The following is a 27,550-nucleotide window of genomic DNA, read 5'->3' on the forward strand; positions in this document are numbered from 1 at the left end:
ACAGAAGAGGAGCCTGAGTCCCAAATCCAGCTTCCTCAACATGGTCCCTCTGCAGACAGCAGAAACCTTGAGGACAAAAACTGTATTGAATTCATTTTGCCGGACCCTAAAGTGCTAACAGGACTGAGATTTGTGGTGCTTAGTACAAACTTGTTAGCACAACAGTGTGATTGCCTGGAAGAGTAGAAAGTGGCTGTCTTAGTCATCTAGTGCTGCTATAACAGAACTACCACAAGTGGATGGCTTTAACTAAGAGAAATTTATTCTCTCATAATCTGGTAAGCTAGCTGTCCGAATTCTGGGCGTCAGCTCCAGGGGAAGGCTTTCTGTCTCTGTTAACTCTGGAGGAAGGTCCTTGTCATCAATCTTCCCCTGCTTGAAGAGCTTCTCAGCACAGGGAACACCCCCACCCCCGGGTCAAAAGGACACGCTATTCTCCTGACTCTTGTTTCTTGGTGGTATGAAGTCCCCCTGTCTCTCTGCTTGCTTCTGTCTTTTATATCTTAAAAGAGATTGGCTCAAGACACAATTCAATCTTGTAGATTGAGTCCTGCCTCATTAACATAACTGCCGCTAATCCCATCTCATCCACATCACAGAGATAGGATTTACAACACATAGGAAAATCACATCAGATGACAAAATGGTGGACAACCACACAATACTGGGGATCATGGCCTAGCCAAACTGATACATGTCATGGATTGAATTGTGTCCCCAAAAATATGTCAACTTGGTTAGGTCATGATTCCCAGTATTGTGTGATTGTCCTCAGTTTTGTGATTGATGTAATTTTCTTATGTGTTGTAAATCCTAATCTCTGCCTGTGGTTAATGAGGCAAGTTTAGATTATGTTAAAAAGGATTAGGGTGGGATTTAACACCCTTACTCAGGTGACATCCCTGATCCGATGTAAAGGGAGTTTCCCTGGGGTGTGGCCTGCATCATCTTTTATCTTACAAGAGATAAAAGGAAAGGGAATCAAGCAGAGAGATAGGGACTTATACCACCAAGAAAGCAATGCCAGGAGCAGAGTGTGTCCTTTGGAATCCAGGTTTCCTGTGCAGAGAAGCTCCTAGTCCAGGGGAAGATTTATGACAAGGCCCTTCCTCCAAAGCCGACAGAGAACACCTTCCCTGGAGGTGATGCCCTGAATTTGGACTTCTAGCCTACTAGACTGTGAGAGAATAAACTTCTGTTTGTTGAAGCTATACACTTGTGGTATTTCTGTTATAGCAGCACTATGTAACCAAGACAATATACGTATTTTGGGGGGACAAAATTCAATCCATGACAGTGGCCTTGGTCAAAAATGCCTGGGTTTAAATCCCAGCTTCCTATTGGTGTCATCTTGGGCCTCCCCAAGGCTCAGTTTCCTCTTCTTCATAAAGGGGATGATAATAGCTCTGAGGGCTGGTATAAGGATGGAATGAGGTTGTGTGTGTGAAGCATTTGGCACATAACCATATCCATTTGGCATGTTGTCATTTCTAGGTCAGAACTGTGCTGGAGTCTGCTTTAGCTACCGTACTCTGGGTGGCTCCTTCTTTCAGTCGCCACATGGTGATGGGCACATAGTGGCTCTTAATCAAGATGAAGTCTGTTTTTTTCCAGCATCTAGAACACTGCCTTGCAAAAATTAGGTACCCAAGAAAGAAAATGAGCTGAACTCAGCACCTTCCGTAGCATAGGTACTCAACAAATATTAAATCAAGTCAAATTCACCTCCCTGATCCAATCTTACCTTGAAGAAGTCACTCCCTTTTGTGGTGTCAAAAAATAAACAACTCAGAATGCCATTAACAGATTGCTATGCAGGTTAATAACAGTTTTAGAGTTTGGCAGCATGTCATTACTGAGTAAAATCAGTGCTCCAATTAAATAAGATTTTCAGGGTGTCACGGACTGAATTGTATCTGCCAAAAATATCTGTCAACTTGGCTAGGTCATGATTCCCAGTATTGTATGATTGTCTACCATTTTGTAATCTGAGGAGATTTCCCTATGTGTTGTAATCCTATCACTATGATGTAATAAAATGGATTAGCAGCAGTTAATATTGATGAAATCTACAAGATTAGTGTCTTAAGCCAATCTCCTTTGAGATATAAAAGAGAGAGGCAAGCAGAGAGACGTGGGGACCTCATACCACCAAGAAAGCAGCTCTGGGAGCAGAGCGCGTCCTTTGGACCTGAGGTTCCTGAGCTCGGATGCTCCCAGACCAAGGGAAGACTGATGACAAGGACCTTCCTCCAGAGCTGACAGAGAAGAGAAAGCCTTCCTCTGGAGCTGACACCTTGAATTTGGACTTGTAGCCTACTGGACTGGGAGAGAATAAATTTCTCTTTGTTAAAGCTCTCCACTTGTGGTATTTCTGCTACAGCAGCACTAGGTGACTGGTACCACAGTGGTTAAGCACTCAGCTACTAACTGAAACGTCAGCAGTTCAAACCCATCAGCCACTTTGTGGGGGAAAAGATGTGGCAGTCTGCTTCCATAAAACCTAGGGGAGCAGTTCTACCCTACTCAACCCGATCCTGTAGGGTTGCTATGAGTCAAAATTGACTTGACAGCAATGGGTTTGATATATATATACACATATATATAATTGCATCAGGAACTTTGAACAAAAAACTTTTGATTGGATGACAATTATGTCAGGATACATAAATCTTATAAGACAGCAGCATGTGCTCAAACATGATAAAGAATAGGAAATAGAAACCTTGCTAAGATAATCACAGGATCAGCCAGCCATGGTAATAAGACTTCTGGAGTCTTATAAACAGGACATGTTCATTAATCTTCTATTGTTTTCTCAAAGAATAAGTTTCAAGTGTTTTAGTGAGCCTGATCACCTAAATACAACTGTGTGAAACAAGACAAACTGCTTCTAAAGTCTAGTTACAGTTTAAGGCATAACTGTAAGCTTTAAAAAGTATATACATATATGATTATACAGCACATAGGTTTTTAACATTTAATAAGATGACCTTTAGTGTCACGAGCAAGAGAACCTTCTGTTTTCATAAATCAAAACTTATTTTATTTCACAGTGGGAGGAGGGGGAGTGGGGGAAGAAGTGGGGAGATTTTGCTCCCTTCTCCTGGCAGTGATCTGCTTTTGATTTTTCCAAAACATGATGATCACTTTGGTAGACATACTTCAGTGGTCCCCAGTGAAGCACTCCTCCTGTATTAATACCCTCATGCAGTCCCCTTCCACAACAAGTCTGGGCTGAACCATGTGGCTAGGTTTGGCCAGAGGGACATTCGCAAATAAGATGCAAGAGAAGACTTGGTAAGAACTTACACTCATTGATTCTTTCTTGTCCCCTTGGAAGGTTCCTTCCTGGAACCCAGTCTCCATGCCATGAAGAAGCCCAAGTTAGCCACAAAGAGAGGTCACACAAAAATAAAGTGATGCCAACCCCCAGCTGTGGCACTCAATCCAAGTGAGGCATCACGTATGTGGGAGAAAGAGCCATCTTCGGATGCTACATGAGCCGTACCTGCTGAGCCCTGCCCAAGTTGCACAATAGAGAGCAAAGAAATGATCATTGTTCTAAAGCCACTAGGTTTTGGTAAAAGTTGGAATACAGCAATAAATAACCAAAACAATCACCCATGAGTAGAGTATATTCTGAGAGTGGAAGTCAGTGACCTGGGGGTGGGGTATGCTGCTGGCGTGGAGACTCAACAGGTAAAAAACTTCAGCATCAACTGGAAGACATGACTATCTGATCTGGAACCTCTCCTCGGGGGGACTCTGTTCCCTGGGGCCCCAACTCTCAGGTCCCGCCTTTGTTGTTACCAAGGATCCTTATCGGTTAGGATGTTTGGCTGCTTAAACAGTTAGGCTCATATTCCAGAAAGGCTAGAGGCTTCAGCTGGGCTGATGGAGCAGCTGTGCATGGTGATGGAGGACCCAAATTGTGCTGCTATCCACAGAGTCATTTACTTCTAAGGGCAGTTCCTGTGGTCACAGGATATCTGCCAGGAGCAGTCCAGGCTCCATGGTTCCTCATTCACATACAGAAGAGAGAGATGCCGCCATTGCTCTTGCTACGGCTGCAACACCATCTCTTGCTATCTTCTGTGTTACAGCTCCTCCCTCCCTCTGTCTCCTCGTGTCTCCCTTTAAGCCTAGTGGGATGGCAAAACTGACCAATCCCCTCATTAGGGTTTTATGCACCTTATTTGCATTAGCACAAAGCTGTCCGATCCCCTTGGTGGGCCACAAGCACCTTATTTGCATAGTCCCACCTAATCTTTGTGTGGGAGTCACAAAGACTATGGCTAGAAGGGCCATGTTAAGTAATTCACTGCAGCTCAAGTGTCCGCAACGGGGCCCCTCTACGTTGGGCATGAGGGAGAAGCCAGACAAACTAGCTTAAGACAGAGTCCCACTCAGCTCTCACACCTTTCCGGAGATTAGGAGAGAAGGTGTGAGTGTGTGTGTGGGGGTGTTCTGGAGGAGAACCCCCAGTTGGTTTGCCAAGCACCACACATTGTCCCCCACCCCAGCGTGTACAGACAGATGGCCCCAAGCAGAGGAGAAGGGTTCAGATTTGTGCCTTTCTTTATTGCTAGCACTTCCTCTGAGCGGAGGGCACCACTTTTGTGTTGTATTTAGTACTTTGAGCCCCTGGCTTTGCTCTTTTCTCCAAATTTCTCATCCAGTGCTTTCTGCAAGTTCATGTTCATAGCATTTTTCTGGTGCCACCGTCCTGCAAAGAATAAGGAAGGAGCTGTCACAGATCATCCAGAGGACCTCTGGGGTGCCCAGGCCCCAGCAGTGATCCACACCTCTTCCAGGTCCTCCCCAAGGCTCTATCTCCTGCCCCGGATTCTTTCTTGGACCTTGAAGCCTACACACCCTGCCCAAGGAGGGGAGTTCCTACCTCCCATTACCCCCATCTCCCCACCTACCCAGATCATCCGTCTTCCTGCCATGCCAGTGTTCTGTGTCCCGCACTGATTTCTCAATCACCTCTGGGGTGTAGGAGGCCTTCATGAGGCTCTTCGTCTCCTCAGGGGCCCCTGCAGAACCCCACAAATAAATCTCCAGATGACCCATCTCAACGGAGTTTATACTTGGGTGTTAGTTTCCCTATGGATGGTGGATTGTGGAAAGGGAGGGGGTTTGGGGAGAGTTTCAGAGTAAGGCAGGCCTAGATGCAAACCTCAGCTCTGTCATTTATGGGCAGTGTTCTTAGACAAGTTGTTAACCTCTCTGAACTCCAGTTTCTTTATACAAAGGTATTAAATTTTCTTACAAGGTTGGGAAGATTAAATTATTGGACATTCGTTGTAGCATCTGGTATGTCATAATTATTAATATATGTCTGTTCTCTATATGCAAAAGTAAAACACACAGGAGGAAATAAGTTACCATTCCAAGATCTAGCAGAAACACCAGAATTTGAATGATCATATACAGAATATAAAATAAGTATAGTCAATGTTTGAAATTATGAAAAAGAGGATAAAATGTGAGCAAAGAATAAGGAAGGATCTAGAAAGAGAAGACAGGTTGGTAAAAGAAGTAAATGGAACTTTTAGAGAAGAAGCATATTGTTATTTGATGTGAGGTGCTGTCGAGTCAGTTCTGACTCTTAGCAACTTGATGTACAACAGAACGAAACACTGCCCTGTCCTGCATCACTCTCACAGTTGTTACCATGTTTGAGCCCATTGTTGTAACCACTGTGTAAATCCATCTCGCTGAGAGTCTTCCTCTGTTTTGCTGATACTCCCTACTTTACCAAGCGTGATGTCCTTCTTGATAACATGTCCAAAGTACATGAAACAAAGTCTTGTCATCCTCACTTCCAAAGAGCACTCTGGCTGTACTTCTTCCAAGACAGATTTGTTGGTTCTTCTGGCAGTCCATGGTATATTCACTATTCTTCACCAAAGGATCATAATTCAAATGGATCAGTTCTTCTTCGGTCTTCCTTATTCATTGTCCAGCTTTTTCATGCAAATGAGACTATTGAAAACACCTTAGCTTGGGTCAGGCACACCTTAATCCTTAAAATGATGTCTTTGCTTTTCAGTACTTTAAAGTGATCTTTTGCAGCAGATTTGCCCAATGCAATATGTTGTTTGAGTTCTTGATTGCTGCTTCCATGGGCATTGATTATGGATACAAGTAAAATAGAACCCTTGATAACTTAAGTGTTTTATCGATTTATCATGATATTACTTATTGGTCTAGTTGTGAGAATTTTGTTTTCTTTATGTTGAGGTGTACAGCCCTTAATCTATATCAGTAAGTGTTTCAAGTTCTCTTTATTTTCAGCAAGCAAGGTTGTGTTATCTGCATATTACAAGTTGTTAATGAATCTTCCTCCAATCCTGATGCCCTGTTCTTCTTCATATAGTCCAGTTTCTCGGATTATTTGCTCAGCATACAGATTGAATAAGTGTGATGAAAAGATATGACCCTGATGCACACCTTTCCTGGTTTTAAACCACGCAGTATCCCCTTGTTCTGTTTGAAAGACTGCCTCTTGGTCTAGGTACAGTTCCCCCATGAGCACAATTAAGTGTTATAGAATTCCCATTCTCTGCAATGTTATCCATAATTTGTTATGATCCACATAGTTTAATGCCTTTGCACAGTCAATAAAACACAGGTAAACATCTTTCTGGTATTCTCTGCTTTCAGCCAAGATCCGTCTGACATTAGTAATGATATCCCTTGTTCCACATCCTCTTCTGAATCCAGCTTGAATTTCTGGCAGTTCCCTGTCAATGTACTGCAGCAATTGTTTTTGAATTATCTTCAGCAAAATTTTACTTGCATGTGATATTAATGATATCGTTCAATAATTTCCGCATTCTGTTGGCTCACCATTCTTTGGAATGGGAACAAATATGAATATCTTCCAGTCAGTTGGCCAGGTAGCTGTCTTCCAAATTTCTTGACATAGACTAGTGAACACCTCCAGCACTGCATCCGTTTGTTGAAACATCTCAGTTGGTATTCTGTCAACTCCTGGAGCCTTGTTTTCCACCATCCCCTTCAGTGCAGCTTGGACTTCTTTCAATACCAACGGTTCTTGATCATATGCTACCTCCTGAAATGTTTGAACGTTGACCAATTCTTTTTGGTACAGTGACTCTTTGTATTCTTTCCATCTTCTTTTGATGTGTTGTTCAATATTTTGCCCATAAAATCATTCAATATTGCAACTAGAGGCTTGAATTTTCTTTTCAGTACTTTCAGCTTGAGAAATGCTCAGTGTGTTCTTCTCTTTTGGTTTTCTAACTCCAGGTCTTTGCACGTGTCATTATAATATGTGACTATGTCTTCTCGAGCTGCCCTTTGAACTCTTCTGTTCAGTTCTTTTACTTCATCATTTCTTCCTTTGCTTTAGTGACTCTCAGTTCAAGAACAACTTTCAGAGTATCTTCTGACATCCATTTTGGTCTTTTCTTTCTTTCCTGTCTTTTTAATGACCTTTTCCTTTCTTCATGTATGATGTCCTTGATGTCATCCCACAACTCATCTGGTCTTCGGTCATCAGTGTTCAATGCATCAAATCTATTCTTGAGATGGTTTCTAAATTCAGGTGATATATACTCAAGGTCATATTTTGGCTCTTGTGGACTTGTTTTAACTTCCTTTAGCTTCGACTTTAACTTGCATATGAGCAATTAATGGTCTGTTCGGAAGTCAGCCCCTGGTCTTGTTCTGACTGATGATATTGAGCTTCTCCATTGTCTCTTTCCACAGATGTAGTCGATTTGATTCCCGTGTATTCCATCAGGTGAGGTCCACGTGTATAGTCGCCGCTTATGTTGTTGAAAAAAGGTATTTGAAATGAAGAAGTCATTGGTCTTGCAAAATTTCATCATGCGATCTCTGAAGTCGTTTCTGTCACCAAGCCCGTATTTTCTAACTACTGATCCTTCTTCTTTGTTCTCAACTTGTGCATTCCAATCACCAGTAATTATCAATGTATCTTGATTGCATGTTTGATTAATTTCAGACTGCAGAAGTTGGTAGAAATCTTGAATGAAGCATATAATAATTAAAATTAAGCTCAACGGATGATGAGATGTCTAGGATTTGCTTCAACATAATCTGGAGTGAGGATGGATGGCTGGGTGGGAGATAGATGAAACAAGACTGGCTATGTACTGATAATTGTTGAAGCTGGGTAATGTGTACAACATCTATTCATTAAACTATTGGCTCTGCCTTTCTATAAATTTGAAAATTACCATCATAAAAGCTCAAAAACCAATTCAGTGAACAGGTAAAATAGCAGGTTTGATACAGCTGACAGAAAACAGTAAATTGGAAGATAGATCTAAAGCTATTAGAATGCAGCACAGAAAAAAAAGATGTGGAAAATATGAAAGAGATGTTAAGATGCAGGTTAAATGAGAAAACTTAACAGATATGTAAGGAGTCCCTGGGTGGCACAAACAGTTAAGCACTCAGTTACTAACTGAAAGATTGGCAGTTTGGGTTCATCCAGAGGTACCTAGGAAGAAAGGTCTGGTAATCTACTTCTGAAAGGTCACAACCATTGAAAAATCCTATGGAGCGAAGTTCTACTCTGACACAGGGTAGCCATGGGTCAGAATCGACTCGACAGCAACCAGCATATATGCCTAATCGGAGTTCCTAAAGGACAGACTGAAGAAAATGGGGGAGAGGCAATATTGGAAATGATAATGGCTGAAATTTTCCAAAATTGATGCAAATGTGAATCCTTAGATTCAAGAATCGTAGTTAAGTCCAATTCGAATGAGTAAAAAGGAGTCCTTACTTAGGCACATCCAAGTAAAACGTAGATTGGAAATCTTAAAAGTAGCCATAGAGAAAAGACAGATTCCTTACAAAGAATAACAATTAGTTTGAATTTAACTGTGGAAGCTAGAAGAAAGTAGATTAATATCATCAAAGTACTGATAGAAAAACAATAGACTGCCTAGAACTGTTTACAATACAATCCTCTTCCAAGAGCAAGGACAAAATAAAGGATTTCCTGACAAATAGAGCCTAAAGTTTACCAACAATAGAACCTCACTTATAAAAAAAAGCAAAACAAGAAAAAAACTTCTAGACAACATACTTCAGAAAGAAAAACATGATCCCAGGAGGAAGGTCTGAGACACAAGAAGGAGGAGTATGTAAAAAAAAAAAAAAAGAAAGAAAGAAACCATGAGTAAATGTAAACATACATTAATAATAATAACAATATCCATATCTAATTTATGGGGAAAAATAATGATGATGACAGCTAACCATTTTTTAAGATTTACCATGTGCTAAGCACAGTTATAGGGTTGCTATGAGTCAGAACTGACTCATCAGGAAATGAGGTTTTTTTTGTTTGCGTTTGTTAAAGCACAGTTCTAAAAGCTTTACATAGATTTACTCATTAAATCTTCTCAACAACCCTAAGACGTAGGTACTATTATTATCTCCACTTTACTGTTGAAGACACTAAAGCGCAGAGAGGTTAAGTGAAAGATCTAGTACTCAAACCCAGGCCATGTTGCTCCAGAGTTCAACTACTTTGCATACGTAGAATTAAAATTCTGTAAATAATAACGTGTAAACTGCGGCGGGGGAGAGGTCATTAAAGTTGAAGCCTCCTAAGGTCTTTATATTATTCAAGAAAGCCTAAAAACCTTGAATAACTTTAGAGTTTGTTGCCTTGTTCTTGTTAAGTGCCATCGAGTCAACCTTGACTCGTATTGACCCTCTAGGACAGGGTAGAACTGCCCCATAGGGTTTCCAAGAAGCAGCTGGTGGATTTGAACTACTGACCTTTTGGCTAGCAGCCGAGCTCTTAACCACTGTGCCACCAGGGCGCTAGAGTTTGTTACCTAGGCATGTTAAAATGCAAAGGTAGCCACTAAAAGAATAGGAAGAATAGAGAAGGACAAAAACTGTATTGAGAAAAAAGAAAGCTCACTCAGAAAAAAGACAGGAGAAGAAGCATAGAAAAAGCAGTGCAAATACAAAACAAAACAAGATAAAAAAAGATCCAAATATATCAGTAATTAAAATAAATATAAATGGATTAACCTATTGACGAAAAGATGATCAGATTATATAAAAATTTTCCAGTACATATCTTTTAAATAAGCACACTTAAAAGGATACAGAGACAATAAAAGTAGAAGGATAGAAAAAGATATACCAAGCAAATACTAAGCAAAAGCAATCTGGTCTATCTATATTGATATCATTAAAAAATATACTTTAAGGCAAAGGCACTACGAGAAATGAAAATGGCTGCAAATCATTAGCGATGTAATAATTCTAAACTTGCTGCACTGGAATAATCTCAAAATAGATAAAGCAAAACTTGACAGAAATACAAGCAGACATTGACAAATCAGCTACGATGGGGAAGAGGTTAAGTACATCTTTCAGTAATTAATAGATCATGCAAAGAATGTTAATAAGGAATTAGGAGATTTGTACAGAAGCAATTAACAAGCCTGTTCTATTGGATAAACACAGAACCCTGCACCCAAGAGATTATTTTCAAGCACAAGCAGATCATCTCCAAACAATGGACTGTCTTCTGGGCTGTGAAGCGAGCTTCAACAGTTTCTAAGGACTTGAGATCGTTCTAGGCTGTGTTCTCTAACAGTGATGCCATCAAACTGGAAATCATTTTTTTAAAGCAATCTTTATTGTGTTTGTTATTTATGGCTTTCAAGGCTTACATAACAGAATGTTGTATGTTAGAAGTGTTGGCTGAGGCCCTAAGGTAGGATAGAGATCAGATATAAAAGTGAACTGTGAAGCCAACTCCTCACATGAAAATTAAAAGTAGGCATCTAAAAACTAGTTAGAGAACTTCCCACATCATCGTGGGTATGAGAACGATCAGATCTGGGGAAACTGGTGAGCATGTTTTAAGAGGATTTCTTTAGCTTTTTAGGTACTGTGAACACCTGTTCCCCAAAGCAGAGATAGTGCCACCTCTCAAGTTAAATGTAATTATCGGTTGTGTTGCCGTCCAGTCGATCTCGACTCATAGCGACCCTATAAGACAGAGTAGAACTGCCCCATAGGGTTTCCAAGGCTGGAATCTTTACAGAAGCAGACTGCCACATCTTTCTCCTGTGGAGCAGCTGGTGGGTTCGAACCGTCTACGTTTCAGTTAGCTGCCTAGTGCTTAACTACTGTGCCACCAGGGCTCCTTAAATACAGTTAGAGGGGATTGAATGGGGTCACTTAGGAGCTTCGTGTGTAGTCTGAAGATTTTGGAGGACACCAAGGCTAGAAAGCTGATGGGATGTGAACAGAGTCTATGAGGAGCGTACCACCGAAAGTCGGAGCGAGGGGGGATTGGCTAGAAGGAAAAATGTATCACCTGCATCATAGAAAGTGCAATACCATGTTCCATTGGGGTCCTCTGGAGAACCCACAAAAGTACCCATGAGAGAAATGCTCAGCATCAAATACAGCCAAGCGAGATAGTGCAAAACTATCTTAAGACAAAACTAGTCAAGTAAACACCCTCTTGATCCTCTTAGTGTGTCTCCTCCCTCACCTCCCACCCCCCGCCTTGGACCCTGTGATGTCAAAAACGGGAGGAAGTGAGTGCAAAAGAGAGAAGCTGCCTTGGCCTGGGGAGAAGGCGGTGATGATTAACATACTGGACTGGCAAACAGTCAATTGCTGACTCAAGACTTAATCAACGTAAAGTAATCACAGAAACTCTTCTTCTCCCTTCTTACTCTTCCCTCCTCCCTCCTTCTTCTTCCAACTAAGTGAGAGCCAAAAATCATGGGACCAGTATGCGTTTTCATCCAGGGACAGTGAAAGCTCCATCACCAATGAATAGGTTGAAAAGCCCAGTGAGAGACAAAAATAAAAGTAACGTACATGGCATCTCATGAGTGCTACCTGTTCTGATTATACCTGTTTTAGAAAAGAATAAAGGCTGAAAATCAACCATCTGAGCATCCAACAGGATGAGGCAGAAGAAGAATAGAAAGAGAAAGAACCAGTTCTCATACAAAAGAACAAGAATCCAGAATCCCTTCAGACTTCTCAACAGCAATACTGGAAGCTTGAAGATATGGAGCAACACTTCCAAAATTATGAAGAAAAGTGGTTTCCAACCCAGAATTCTTTATGCAAGTAAACTAATCGTCAAGTATGAGGGCAGAATAAAGATATTTTCAGATATGCAAGGTGTCTTTTATTTCTCTCTCACTCTTTCTCAAGTAGCTAGTGGGAGATGTAGGCCAACCCATGGACAAGGGAGTAAACCAAGAAAGGGGAAGACACAGAGTAGAGAAAGCAGAACGCCAACACCAGAGAGGTAAAGGACATCCTGAGAAAACAGGTTTGGAGAGATCCCTGGATAGCACTGACACAGAGGGGAACCAGATTGGAGCAGCAGTGACTCAAGAGCTTGGCATGTTGAGGGCTGCCCTTCCCATGATCCCTGCTGCCCGCTCTGTGCCCCGAAGGGCAGAACGCCCAGGTAAGACCAGCCCAGATTTAGATTTGTACTTGGTTTGTCTGACCACATGCTGACATTCCTCTCTTCCCTCCATGCTCTGCTGCCTGCAGCAGGTGAGAATGCTTTGACTTCCTAAGAGCTGGAGCCGTGGTGAGTTTGGAAGCAGAAAACAAACAGTGGGCCACTTGCCTGGACCATATTCCTGTAGGACATCCCATACTGGCCCGCCCACAGCCCTATCAGTGCCCCAGCTGCAGAGACCCCCAATATCCAGGACTCATGGCCAGGCCACCACCTTCCCCACGTGGAGCTCGCTAAACTGTCAGGAAGCCAAAGTCAGAGTAGGACCCAGAGTCTGTTCCATCTACCTTCTTCTGGATCCAGCACCTAACTATGGCGGTTTCCTTATACACATCACCACCGGATGTCTGTTTTCTTTGTATTTGACAAATAATCACATAGGCCTTACTAGTGCAATATTCTAAGCACTGTGCAAATACTAAAACATTTTATCCTCTTTAAAAAATAGCCTCAACAATGGGCTCAAACATATCAAAGATCATGGAGTTGACACAGGACTGGGCAAACTTTTGTTCTGTTATGCATAAGCTTGCCATGAGTCGGAGCCAACGGGGCAACAGCTAACAACATCCTCTTAAAAACCCTATGAGGTTATGTTAGTGTTGCTAGAATAATTTGGAAAAAGATAGCAGGAATAAATTGCACAACTTGAAGAATGTAATCAATGCCACTGAATTATACATGCAGAAATTGTTGAGTTGGTGTATGTTTTGTTGCGTATATTTTGACCACAATAAAAAAAAATTAAAAACCTATGAGCAGGTGCTATTATTATTCATATTTTACAGAGATGGAAACTAAGGTACAAAGAGATGGTTGTTGTGTGCCATCAAGTTGATTCCAACTCATAGCGACCCTATAAGACAGAGTAGAGCTGCCCTAGAGGGTTTCCTAGGCTGTAATCTTTACAGGAGCAGATCGCCGGGTCTTTTCTTCTGCAGAGCAGCTGGTGGGTTTGAACCACTGACCTTTCAGTTAGCAGTTGAGTGGTTAACCATCGTGCCACCCTTAAATCCCTTGCCACTGAGTCAATTTCAACTCATAGCAATTCTATAGGACAAAGTAGAACTGCCCCATAGGGTTTCCAAGGCTATACATCTTTAAGGAATCAGACTGCCAAATCTTTCTCCTGCAGAGTGGCTGGTGGGTTCGAACTGCCAACCTTTCGGTTTGCAGTCAAGTGCTTAACCATTGCACCACCAGGGCTCCTCAGAAGTGTAGAGTACCTTGCTATTATGCACAGGTAGAAACTTCACGGATGGCAGAGGTGCACTGTAGGTCACTGGGGAAAAGATGGAACTATTCAATAAATGGTGCTGAGACCATTGGTAATCCACATAAAGAAGGAATTAAAAATGAATCCCTACTTCACATCAGAAGCAGAAATCAACTCCACACAGATTAAAGACTTAAATGCGAAAAGCAAAACTATGTGTTTTAAAAGGCTATATAAAAGATTATTCCCGTGACTCAGCCTGGGATAGGATTTCTTCAACCTGCTCCTCCTGAAACCTTCTCTATCTCAGTAAACAGCAACCCCATCCTTCCAATTGTTCATGCCAAAAACGTTGAAATCAACCTTAGTTCCTCTTACACCCCAAATCCATTCATCGGCATATTCTGTTTGCTCTTCCTTATGCCGATGAACCAGTTGCCATCAAGTCATCTTGACTGATGTGTGTTAACCTCATGTGTGTCAGGGTAGAACAGTGCTCCCAGTGTCGAGAATATACACAGCAGAACGTACACCAATTCCATAGGGTTTCCAATGGCTGATTTTTCAGAAGTAGATCTTCAGGACTTTCTGCCAAGGTGCCTTTGAATAGACTCAAATCTCCAACCTTTCAGTTAACAGCTAAATGCGTTAACCACTTGCACTTCCCTGGGACACCTCCACCTTACACAAATACTCAGAATCCTATTACATTGGACCACCTTTACCACAGCCACCCTGGGCGGCCATATTGCACAATAGTGCCCTCTGGAGTTGTGCAGTGCACTAGCCTGGCTCCCTACTCCAAGCCGCCATCATCTGTCCCACCTGGGTTTTTGCAGTTGCTTCCTCACTAGTCTCTGTTTCTGCCCCAGCTGCCCTACCATCTGTTCTGCACACAGCAGCTGGAGTGGGCCTTGAACCTAGGTCAGACAATGCCACTCTCCGGCTTAAAACCCTCAGTCAGCTTCCCCTCTCACTCCCCAAAAAAACCTCACAGTGGCCTACAGCCCCTTCAGGACCTAGCCCATTTCCTCTCTGATTTCATCTACTGACATGCTTTCTCTCACTCCTGTTCAGTCACATGAACCTCACCAACCTCTAACAGCAAGCACACAGGCTTACCTGGGTGGGTGGAGACAGAGAGGGGCGCATGGGAGGGGCACGCTGACAGTGGTGTTGTGGGGGTGGTAACACCCTATTTTGTAGTGTTTGCCAATTTCTGGAGTGTAAATACTACTACCAGGGCTGATGTTAACATACAATGATGATACCCGCTGAAACTATTGCCCCGAGGTAATCCTTAAACCTTAAACCAAAAACATCCCCTGAAGTCTTCTTAAAACCAAACGATAGATTAGCTCACAGAATGTCTGCCTTGAGCATTGTGCTCTTTTAAGATCTATCTATATGGGATCAAACTGACAAGAGTAACTCCAAAGATTAGATAGGAACCTTAGGGGGCGCTGAGTTTATGTTAACGGGGGAGGAGCAACTCAGAAAAGGAGGGCGAGAGTGTTTGCACAACTCGAAGAATGTAATCAATGTCACTGAATTGTACTTGTAGAAACGGTTGAATTGGTGTATGTTCTGTTGTCTATGTTCTCAACAACAACGAAAACAAAAATAAATAAATAAATCCTAAAAGAAAGAGAGATAGTATGATGATGCCAATCACCTCAGAAAACTTAACAATTGACCTTGTGACCTGGTACGAGCTGGCTCCAGTACATCCTTGGCACAGTTCTGTTTCTTAGGCTGGATGATAGGTGCACAGATGTTTGTATATTATTACTTTACACATGTGTATGTATGCATTACCATATAAGGTTGTAGGTGAGAACTATTTTGTGATAACTGTTAAAGAGAGAAGTGGAAAGCAGGATTCCTGGACCCAGGCCAGACGAGAACTGAGCTGTATTTCCCTTCCCCCTCTCTCCCCTCCACACCACCCCTGCAAGCTCAAAAGAAAACCCAGAAAGCCTTCCACGCTGTCTGGTTCCTCAGGTAACAGGGATCTGTGCCAGGTGGAGGAGGTTTGCCAGGGGAGGGAAGAAGGAGGAGGGCCAGAAAGAGCTGACCCACTCCAAGGAGGTTGAACTAGAATGTGAGGGCAGAGAGAAGCCCCTGCATGCTGACCATAGACCCCCTCAGAACATTCCAGAAAACCCTTGGGTATAAGGTCATCACCAGGGAGGTGGGTTGTTGCCAGGGAAAGGCTACAGGGTTTGGAAACAGAAGAAAAACCTGAATTAGAATCACAGATCCCCTTCATGTAACAGAGAGGTCTCGGCAACTTGTCTCAGTCTGCCTATGAATGTAGCTAATAGTACTCCCCCCCAATCAAACAGGACCACGCAGACCCACAGGAAACGCTGTAAATGTTGGAGTCTCCAGCCCACCCTTCCTTTTCCCAGGAGGTGCCACCACTGAACTCTGAAAGAAAAAGAACCATCTGAGAGCTACTGGACGTTCTGTACATGCTGCGAGCCAAGCGCTTTCGTGCTCGGGGTTCCACAGAATCCTGCCAACAACCCAAGAAGGGCCATGCCAGCATTAGCCCCATTGTGCTGAGGAGGCACTGAGGCTCAGAGAGTTGAAGGATCTGGCCCAAGGTCACCAGCTAGTGAGTGGCAGAGTTGAGCTTTGAATCCAGGAAACCTGATATTGTCACTGTGACTGAAGGCAAGCAGGCCAGTGGTGCGGAGGCCTCCTACTGGCAGATTAAGAAGCCAGAGGTGTGCAGGGAGTGAGGGGCTTTGTGCACAGTGTGACTCACTTGCTGAGGGGACTGGCCATTCCCAGGGCCCAGCAGAGAAGAAGCCCTTGGTGCCATGAAATGAGTGACCCTGGTGGTGTACTCCAGGGTCCTTAGACCACATATGAGGTTCAGGAAGGGGTGGACACTCAAAGGCCTTCCCTGGCCAATGCTATCGGGACCACGGATTTTCACAGCCTCCACCCTTGCCCTCTGGCCTGACCTTGAAACAAGTTTGACCGCATGTTGTAGCCCAGATCATAGTAGTCTGAGAAGATGGAGGAGATTTCCACGGGACTCTGGATCCTCCTGGGCCATGAGCTTGACTTCTTCTGGCACTCCACGGCTTCACTAATGGCCCTTTGAGCCTGAGCAGGGAGGGAGGGAGAAGAGACAAGGGATGGGAAAGCAGGGCCAAGCCCTACATCTCCCCTCTAAGTCCTCCTCCCTCTGACCCTGTCCTCACCGCCCCCTAACCCACCCTTAGCCTGCAGACCTCCACAAACCCCTGGGGCCCAGGGAGCTGGGAAGCCACACACAGACACATACGCCGTGGGCTGGGGGCACCAAGGCTAATAACTATCATAAAACCTCCTCCAACATCAAGCATCTACTCTGGGCAGCATTAGGAGAGGTCCTTACAGGGGGACATTATTCCTGCCTGTTATAAATGAGGAAACTGAGCCTCGGGGAGGACAGGGCCTTGCCCAGGTCACACAGTGGGTAAAGCACAGAGCCCTGGCTTGCCTCCAAGGATGAAAGCATCACTCAACTACAGCTCAAGGTGGGCCCTTAGATTTCACGGAAACCAACTCATTTCTTGTACCAGTGGGGAAACTGAGGCCCAGAGATGTTGAGCCCAGGCCTATCAGCCAGAAGCCTGGGTCTGAGTCCCTACTCTGCTATATAACAGCTGCCGACTTTGGGCAAGTCTGTACCTCTCTAGGCCTCAGTTTTCCTACTTGTAAAATGGGGAGAAGAGAGAACCGAATGGTCTTTGAAGTAGCTTCCAGCTCTGACATTTGCTGGCTTGATGACACCTGTGACCTGTGTCACAGCTGAGTAGAAAAGCCAGATCTCTTGATTCGAGCTCAGGACAGTGGTGGCTGAAGAGAGAAATGTCATCTCCCCAAGACCAAGAGGGGCAGTGGGAGGTCATGACCATACATCTAAACCTCATATTGGGATAAGAGCCTCTGGTGGGGGAGGGCATTTAGGATTGTGGCCTCTCAGACTTGCTGACAGGTGGGGTCACCACACCTTAAGATAACAAAGTGGAACGGGACCCTGGAGGGGAGCCTTTATGAGCCTAGATCTTCCACTTGCTCACAGTGTGACCCTGAGCAGATCATATTACCTCTCTGAGCTTTAGTTTTCACATCTCTAAAGAGCAGGGCAACAATATTTCCTCCTTGGCCTATTGCACAATGTAGTTGCCAACGAAGGTTGAGATAGTGGCCTTGAAAATATGGTTGGAATACCTTAACATTTGATTATAAATGGCTCGTGAATTTTATGTCAAGTTTCAGTTGATTAATAGTGACTGCCTAGAATGATATATATCAGGTGGGAAAGAGTGTCAGCATGGATTAGTGATGTTTATCATGAATGCAGGCGAGGAGAGTTGTGGTATGTGTGCCTTGTACTTGCCAGCAGGGTCTAGTCTAACTGCTTCACTTTACAATGTACTTATTGGAGCTCAGAGAGGGGAAGTAATTTATTCAAAGTTACTCAGCATTCAGGGGCAGAGCCAGGATTCAAACCCGGGTCTTCTGATTCCCAGCAAATGCTGTCCACTCGCTTGATGCTGTCTCCTTAGGAGACTTGTTCAAATTGAAAACATCTGATTTAAACACAGGACTTATAACTGCAAAGGCATTAAGGGCCAGGGCTCCAGAATCTGCAGATCCCGTTTGGATCCCGGTCCCACACAAGTGGGCGACTTGGTGAAGTTATTAAACCCTTCTAAGCCTCAGGTTTCTTATCCATAAAATGGGGATAGTAACAGTACCTTCTCATAGGGCTGTTGGGAAGAGTAAACGAATTATTATATGTGAAGAGTTTAAATAGTGCACAATGCCTGCACATAGCAGATGCTCAGTAAATATTAGCTTTCCAATGATATTGGAGCCCTGGTGGCACAGGGGTTAAGAGCTCGCCTGCTAACCAAAAGCTCAGCAGTTTAAATCCACCAGCTGCCCCTCGGAAACCCTATGGGGCAGTTCTACTCTGTCCTACAGGGTCGCTATGAGTTGGACTTAACTGGATGGCAATGGGTTTGGTTTTTTGGAATGCTATTATTATGGGGACTCTAATAAGAGCAGGTGTCTTTTGGGTCCTCGGTATAAGTCTCCATGGGTAACCCTCCTGCTGCCCCCTTAGCCTTCTGTCCCCCTGGTCTGACACCTGCTCCTCAGTGACCAGCTGGTCCACCATGTTGCTCCCAAACTTGTGGCGAATGTTGTCAGGAATGACGCTCCTCTCCTGGCATGGGGGTGGGCCCCTCCCGTCCTGGGCTTCCAAGCCTGCACCTCCTTCAGGACCCTGGCCTGGCAGGGCCCCCTCTCGGAAGGTGCCCCTGTTCTCCCTCAAAGAGGATCTGGAGCTCCCCTTCCACAGGGGCTGGGGCTGTGGGTCCATCCCCGGAGAGTCCTTGTGAACGGCTGTTGGGGGTGGAGGCTGCACCTTCTCCAGGTGGGCCAGCCTTAGCTTGCTGCTTCCAGTGCTGCCTCCCCGGTTTAGGGGTGAATGCGGGGAGAGTGGGGCCTGGTACTTGAACTGCGAGGTGTCCAAGGGGCTATGGGCTGTTTTCCAGGAGTCCGTATCTTGCTGGGCCTCCTTGCTGTTCCGGTGGGCCCTGGTCAAAGTGGTCGTACCTGAATGGGGGAAGAGACATAGACAAATAAACTCAGAAAGTGAGGGGCAGGAAGGAGACACAGAGATGGGGTGGGGAGAACAAGCAGACAGAGAGACCCAGAGACCCAGAGAGAGAAAAAGAGACAGGGACAGACAGAAGTCATAGGAGTCAGCAGCGTGGTGAGAAGGAAGGAGAGAGGCAGGGAGAGAAGATGTTTCAGCCGCCAAGCCCCCCATACGACAGGGTCACAGTCACTTTCTTACCCTACGTTGCTTTTGACAACAGGGGCTGCAGCCAAGCCTGTCCAGCCCTGAGACCTAGCTGTGTGACCTGGAGCAAGGGATCTGGCCTCTCTGTACTTCAGTGTCCCTGGCTCCATTTGATTAAGCTCCTTCCCTGCCTTGAGTCCCACAGTAATCCAGTGAGGGAAGCCGGCAGATGCGGAGGCTGACTGAGGGCCTTCCTTGGCTTGATGCAAAGTACCAGAGTAGGTCTGGAGCTCGATCTCCCTCCCCACTCAGGGAAGCTCCCCAGCCCCCATTCTGTCTGTTTTCCAGAGCTAATCAGGTGGATCGTCCCAGCCATCCTGGCTCTCACATCCCCACCTGATGTCCCCCCACACCTCTGCCCCTGACTCCCAGTCTCAGTGGGGCTCCTGCTCTCAGCCTGCCGCAAGCCCAGCCCAGCCCAGCCACTTCACTGCCGTCCCTCATCATTCTCCTCACCCACCCCTGGATCCCACCAGAGGGATGGCCACTTGACTTGGTCACCATCCACATCCTGTGATATGCCACCAGGCTGGTTTTGCCTCCTGGAAGGCCAGCCCTTCTTTTCCATACATCAAAGCCCTATCTTTCTATTGTGGTTCAATTGTTGTTAGATGTTAGCTGCCATGGCCCCCAACTCATGGTGACTCCATGTACAACAGAACAAAACACTGCCTGGTCCTGCACCATCCCCATGATCAGCTATGGATTGGATTGTTGTGATTCATAGGGTTTTCATGGGCTGGTTTTTGGAAGTAGTTTGCCAGGCCTTTCTTCCTTCTCTGTCTTAGAGTGGAAGCTCTGCTGAAACCTGTTTATCATCTTAGCAACACACAAGCCTCCACTGATGGGTGGTGGCTGCGCATGAGGTACATTGACCAGGAATCAAAGCTTGTCTCCCACGTGGAAGACGAGAATTCCACTATTGAACCACCACTGCCTTGTGGGTTGAACTGTGTCCCCCAAAAAGATATGTTCACGTCCTAACCCCTGGTACCTGTGTATGTAACCTTGTTTGGAAAAAAGGTCTTTGCAGATGTTATTCGTTTAAGTGAGGTCATACCAACTAAAGTGGGCTCTAAATCCAATATGACTGGCATCCTTATAGGAAGAAGCAAAGACGCAGAGACACACAGGGGAGAAGCCCATGTGAAGACAGGACAGAGATTGGAGTGATGCAGCTGCAAGCAAGGGTCACCAAGGACTGCTAGAAGAGCAAGGAAGGATTCTTCCCTAGAGATTTCAGAGAGAGTATGACCCCAGATGGCACAAATGGTTAAGTGCTTGGCTACAAGCCAAAAGATTGGTGGTTCAAACTCACCCAGAGTCACCTCAGAAGACAGGCCTGACAATCCGCTTTCAAAAGGTCACAGCCTTGAAAACCCTACAGAGCAGTTCTACTCTGCACGCATGGGGTCGCCATGAGTTGGAATTGACTCGAAGGCAAGTAACAACAACCTAGCCTAACTGACACCTTGATTTCAGACTTCTGACCTCCACAACTGTGAGAGAATAAATTTCTGTTGTTTTAAGTCATCAAGTTTGTGGTACTTTGTTACAGCAGGCCTAGGAAGCTAATATGCTTGCCTTCAAATGCAGCCCCACCAAGAAGTCCCCCCACACACACACTACCCCCAGCAGGGCCAGCTTCCTCCTCTTAACTCCCCAACACTTGACACATCTCTCAAGATGCTCAGTTTGTGAGCTACAGAGCGCCTCATTTTCCCTCCTAGGTGGGAAAGGGAGGGATGTTGAGGCAGGGTCCATGTGCAGTGAGTCAGTTCTGGGCCCTCACAGTACCCACCAGAGAGACTGTATGCATGAGATGATGGTGGAGTGACTCAGTGAGTGAGGGGATAAGGGAGTGGCTACAGGGTATCAGACCCAGAGTAACACTACCTCGTGGATCTAAGACACTCATTTCTTCTCATGCTAACATCTCTGACGTCAGCCTGTATCTGGGTTATCTAGTGCTACTGTAACAGAAATAGCACAAGTGGAGGGCTTCAACAAACAGAAGTTTATTCTCTCACAGTCTAGTAGGCTAGAAGTCCAGATTCAGGGTGTCAGCTCCAGAGGAAGGCTTTCTCTCACTGTCGGCCCTGGAGTAAGGCCCTTTTCATCGATCTTCCCCTGGTCTAGGAGCTTCTCCATGCAGAAACCCCAGGTCCAAAGACGTGCTCTGCTCCCAGCACTGCTTTCTTGGTGGTATAAGTCCTTCTGTCTTTCTGCTCATTTCTCTCTTTTATATCTCAAAAGAGATTGACTTAAGACACAACCTAATCTTGTAGATTGAGTCCTGCCTCATTAACATAACTGCTTGTAACCCTGCCTCATTTAACATCATAGAGGTAGGATCTACAACACATAGGAAAATCACATCAGATGACAAAATCGTGGACAATCACATGATATGGGAATCACAGCCTAGCCAAACTGACACACACTTTTGGGGACACACGCAATTCAATCCATGACAGGTTGCCTGTGACCATTCATGGGCTAAAAAAGCCCTGGGTCATGGATCAACCGGCAGTGTTTTCTCGCAGCGAACATAAGTAATGATGTATCTCATAGCCCTTGGCAACTTGGAGCACAACATTAGAACACCCGAGGAGTAGGTACTTTTTTTCCTTACTGGGAAAAGCCCAACAAGACAGAGGTTGAATCACTTCCACTGCCTGCCCCCATCCTCAATCCAGGGTTACTGCTGTGAAGGTGTTCAGTATCTTCCCTCCAAAACTTTCTGGAAGGGTCCTCCCTCCCTCTCCAAAGATGCATAGTTTTGTTTTGCTTTTGTTTATAAATAAGATTAGATTCTATGCATTATTTTGTAACTTGCTATTAAACACTTACCACTATACCTTGGGGGTCTATTAGTGTCTGCGACTATAGATGGATCTTTCCTTTCAAACAGCTCAGGATTTAGCCCCTGCCCCACATTCAGCTGCCTTAAGCATCAGGCTTTAGGGTTTTCATTTAACTCCTACCAGACCCTGCTTTGCTGTGGGTGAGTGGTGGTGCTCTGGAAGAGTCCCTCTTGTCCTCTCCATGGAGGGCTGCAGATTCCACCCCAAGGCAGTGCGAGACAGAGAAAGCTGAGGCCCAGGCCTGCCTGCCAGCTGAAATCAGACAGCCTTATCTTATTCTCAGTCCTTTGTCCCTGTAGTGGACTGAATTGTGCCCCCCAAAAATATGTGTCAACTTGGCTAGGTCATGATTCTCAGTATTGTGTGATTGTCATTCATTTTGTGATCCGATGTAATTATCCTTCATTTTGTGATGTGTTGTTAATGTTATGAGGCATATTAATGTTAAGGCATGCAAAGGTTAATAAGTGTGTGTTATATCTTGAGTCACAGCCTTACAAGAGAGTCACACCCTTACTTGAGTCACATCTTTTATCTTACAAGAGATAAAAGGAAAGAGAAGTGAGCAGAGAGGAAAGGGACCTCATTACTACCAATAAAGAAGAGCCAGAAGTGGTGTTGTGGCCTTTGGACCTGGGATCCCTGCTCTGAGAACCTCCTAGACCCAGGGGAAGATTGATGCCAAGACACATGGAGATTTCCAAGGAAAGCTGGGCCCACAGATGTTGAAAGGAGACAAGGACCTTCCCCCAGAGCTGACAGAGAAAGCCTTCCCCTAGAGCCATCACCCTGAATTCAGACTTCTAGTCTTCAGTCCATTACACAAAAGGCAGAGATGAAACCTGTTACCCCAGGTTGCCCTACCTCCACACCTCACCCAGGGCTCTGCCCCAGCAAGCAGGAAGCCAACTAGAGGAGTGGGGATGGGGGGGTTGGTACACCTTCTCAGAAGAGGGAGGCAAAGTGCAGGAAGGGCACTCAGCATCCAGGTAGTCAATCACAGCCTCTTATCCTATAGTTGGGGAGACTGAGGCCCAGTGCAGGAATGGAGCTCTCACTGGCCTGACCCAAAAAAAACCAAACTCATTGCCGTCGAGTCGATTCTGACTCATAGTGACCCTACAGGACAGAATAGAACTGCCCCATAAGGTTTCCAAGGAACACCTGGTGGATTTGAACTGCCAACCTTTTGGTTAGCAGCAGTAACTGTAAACCACTATGCCACCAGGGTTTCCCCTGGCCTAACAGGACTCAGAAATCAGACTCTACCATCTCCCCAGGCTTAGCTCCTGGCTGTCTTCTCTCACAGCCTAATCACACTGTCACCACATCATGTAGTGTAATTGCCTGCTCATCCTCTGCCTGCCCCTTGAGGTTATGAGTGCTCTAGGGGTAAGGACCTCACCTTGAATCCCCTGCCTCAAAAAACCAATGTATTCATCTATTCATTCATTGAGGGCCTACTGTGTACCAGGTGCTGTGCCAGGCTCTGGGGTTACGACAATGACCTAAACAGGCCAATCCCTGTCCAGTTACAGCTAAATGTATGTGGAATGAATGAAGGCATGAATGAATGAAGGTCTACATCTGTCATTTCTGGAATCTCATTGCAACTCCACCTTTCCTCCACTCCATTCTTCCAGCTATACAATGAGGAGGGTAAATTCCAAGGTGAAAAACCCTCAGTGAAATGGCTGGCACAATAATAGCCATCAGAATGGACTCAAACATACCAATGATCATGAAGATTGTGCAGGACCAGGCAACATTTCCTTCCGTTATACACGGGGTCGCCATGAGTCCCAGCAGACTCAAGGCAACTAACCAACCCAAAATCAAACTCATTGCCATCTAGTGAATTCTGACTCATCATGACCCTATAGGACAGAGCAGAAATGCCCCACAGGGTTTCCAAGGCTGTAGTCTTTATTAAACGACGCAGAAAGCATCAAAAGAAGACGTAAGGAATACACAGTTACTATACCAAAAAGAATTAATCAACTTTCAACCATTTCAGGAGGTAGCATAGATCAAGAACCGATGGTACTGAAGGAAGAAGTCCAAGCTGCACTGAAGGCATTGGTGAAAAACAAGGCTTCAGGAATTGACGGAATACCAATTGAGATGTTTCAACAAACAGATGCAGCGCTGGAGGTGCTCACTTATCTATGTCAAGAAGAAACTTGGAAGACAGCTACCTGGACAACCGAATGGAAGAGATTCATATCTGTGCCCATTCCAAACAAAGGTGATTCAACAGCATGTAGAAATTATTGAGCAATATCATTAATATCACACACAAGTAAAATTTTGCCGAAGATCATTCAAAAGCAGTGACAGCAGTATATCAACAGGGAACTGCCAGAAATTCAAGCCATAGTCAGGACAGGATATGGAACAAGGGGTATCATTGCTGATGTCAGATAGACCTTGACTGAAGCAGGGAATGCCAGAAAGATGTTTACCTGTGTTGTATTGATTGTGCTAAGGCATTCAACTGTGTGGATCATAACAAAATTATGAATAACATTGCGAAGAATAGGAATTCCAAAACACTTAATTGTGCTCATGAGGAACCTGTACATAGGTCAACAGACAGTCTTTCAAACAGAACAAGGGGATACTGCATGGTTTAAAGTCAGGAAAGGTGTGCATCAGGGTCGTATCTTTTCATCATACTTATTCAATCTGTATGCTGAGCAAATAACCTGAGAAGCTGGACTATATGAAGAAGAACATGGCAACAGGATTGGAGGAAGACTCATTAACAACCTGCAATATGCAGATGACACAAGCTTGCTTGCTGAAAGTGAAGAGGATTTGAAGCACTTACTGATGAAGATCAAAGACTACAGCCTTCAGTATGGATTGCCCCTCCACAAAAAAACAAAAGTCCTCACGATTGGACCAATAAGCAATATCATGATAAACAGAGAAAAGATTGAAGTTGTCAAGGATTTCGTTTTATTTGAATCCAAAAATCACTGCCCATGGAAGCAGCAGTCAAGAAATCAAACAACGCATTGCATTGGGCAAATCTGCTGTAAAAGACCCCTTTAAAGTGTTAAAAAGCAAAGATGTCACTTTGAGGACAAAGATGTGCCTGACCGAAACCATGGTGTTTTCAATCACCTCATACACATATGAAAGCTGGACAATGAATAAGGAACACCAAAGAAGAATTGATGTCTTTGAATTATGATGTTGGCGAAGAATATTGACTATACCATGGACTGCCGAAAGAACCAAGAAATCTGTCTTGGAAGAAGTACAGCCAGAACGCTCCTTAGAAGCAAGGATGGCGAGACTTCATCTCATACTTTGGACATGTTATCAGGAAGGACCAATCCCGGGAGAAGGACATCATGCTTAGTAAAGTACAGGGTCAGCGAGAAAGAGAAAGACCGTCAATGAGATGGATTGACACCGTGGCTGCAACAATGAGCTCAAGCACAACAAGGATTGTGAGGATGGTGCAGGACCGGGCAGTGTTTCGTAGGGTGGCTATGAGTCAGAACCAACTTGATGGCACTGACAACAACAATCTTTATGGAAGCAGACTGCCACATCTTTCTCCGTGGAGCAGCTGGTGGATTCAAACTGTCATCAGTTAGAGCGGGGCTCTTAACCAGTGTGCCACCAGGGCTCCAAGGCAACTGGCGACAATAAATCCTACTTCATATGGTATCACAAGGATCAAAAGAGCAATGATCAGAGTTTTGCAAACTTAGTGGTTTATCAGAGTTACCCGGTGCACTCCTTAGACATACAGCCCCTCCCAGAGCAGATGCACTAGAATCTGTGGGAGAGGTCAGGAATCTGAGGGTTTAACGAGGGCTCATTGAAGAAAGATACCAGTGAGAATCCCACCCAAGCTTGCTGGGCTCCCAATCCCAATCCCCTGCCCACCACCTGCCAGGACAGCCACCCTTCACTCACCTGTAGGGAGCCTTCCCAGAGCAGACCCTACCCCATTACTGCTGCACTGAAACCTTTTGCTCTTTCTCGGGGCAGACCCTGCCCTTGGACTAGGCCCAGGACCTGGCCTGTCCTCCTCTCTCACCTTCCCCCTAATCTGCAAACTCTATCTCTTTAGGCGACTGGCCCCCTTTCATTTCCAGGCATTGCTCTCGCTGTTACCCTCCTGGAACGCTCTTTCCTCCCCTCCTGGGGCCACATCACCCCTGGGAGTCACATATACCCCACCCACACCCGTGGCCATGATCTCCCACAGCCCTGTCCTGGTGCACTGAGTCACTGTTTCCCCTCTTAGCTCTGAGCCCCCCAAGTGGGGACTGTACTGGGGTCATAATCCCCAGGCCTGTCACAATAGCGGGGAGGGGTGCTCACAAATATTCCTTCCCCTCCTCTCTTCTGTATTCAGATAGAAGGCTCCTAGGAAATCAGGGACAGGACAGTGGGTCTCGGGACCAAAGCGAGAGTGAGGGAGAAGAGAGAGGGGCTGCTCCCTGCTGCCCCCAGGGGTCCCCTCCTGAGGCCCTGGGTGCAGATTCTGCACATCCTGATCCTTGGTCCACCATGTCTACCTGCTCTGTGGCTCAGCTCCATGGTCTCTCTTTCTCGGACAGGTAATTCCAAGGTCAGTCCTATAGACAAAGAAACTCGCTCATCATCTCAGATGACACAGGTCTGGTGATTGAGCATAGACTGAGAACTGAATAGGGGGGCCTCCTGCCGTCTGCCCGGCCCTGACCTGGGGCCCCTCCATGCTGCTCCTGGTGCTCTCTGGCCCTCCCCGGACCCCCAGAGCTTCCTGCCCCATCCACTCCCAGCACTGGGCTCTGCCTCCAGGACCTCTGCCCTCTCTGGAAAGCCTTGGTCTCCCCCACCACCGGGACTTCAAAGACCTTTCTCAAACAGCCTTGGGACCCTGGGCTCCTCTTCCTCCTTCACAGCTATTTAGATTTGTGTTGTGTTGTGTCCCCGAAAAATATGTGTTGGAATCCTAACCCCTATACCTGTGGATAGAATCTCGTTTTGGAATAAAGTTTTCTTTGTCATGTTAATGAGGTCATACCAGC

The 27,550-nt window shown here is 45.2% G+C and overlaps 1 protein-coding gene across 1 annotated transcript; it reads right to left on the reverse strand.

Moving 5' to 3' along the window:
- Positions 1-4,631: 4,631 nt before the first annotated feature.
- Positions 4,632-27,077, reverse strand: CIMIP4 (ciliary microtubule inner protein 4). Its single transcript, XM_004373821.1, has 5 exons — positions 27,056-27,077; positions 18,922-19,391; positions 16,739-16,883; positions 4,932-5,042; positions 4,632-4,729 (listed from the first exon to the last, which is right to left on the reverse strand). The coding sequence occupies exons 1-5, from the start codon at positions 27,075-27,077 to the stop codon at positions 4,632-4,634; spliced, it is 846 nt and encodes a 281-aa protein (XP_004373878.1).
- Between the last annotated feature and the right edge of the window lie 473 nt (positions 27,078-27,550).

The sequence above is a fragment of the Trichechus manatus genome, unplaced genomic scaffold, assembly GCF_000243295.1.
Source record: "Trichechus manatus latirostris isolate Lorelei unplaced genomic scaffold, TriManLat1.0 scaffold00027, whole genome shotgun sequence".
Taxonomy (NCBI): Eukaryota; Metazoa; Chordata; class Mammalia; order Sirenia; family Trichechidae; genus Trichechus; species Trichechus manatus.

Coding starts and splice junctions, on each gene's coding strand:
- CIMIP4 (XM_004373821.1), bottom strand. CDS start 27,077: ATGGAGCTGAGCCACAGAGCAG. Junction 19,392..27,055: donor GGAGCTGAGCCACAGAGCAG/GTAGACATGGTG, acceptor TCCCCCATTCAG/GTACGACCACTTTGACCAGG. Junction 5,043..16,738: donor GCGGTCAAACTTGTTTCAAG/GTCAGGCCAGAG, acceptor GGGGTTCTGCAG/GGGCCCCTGAGGAGACGAAG.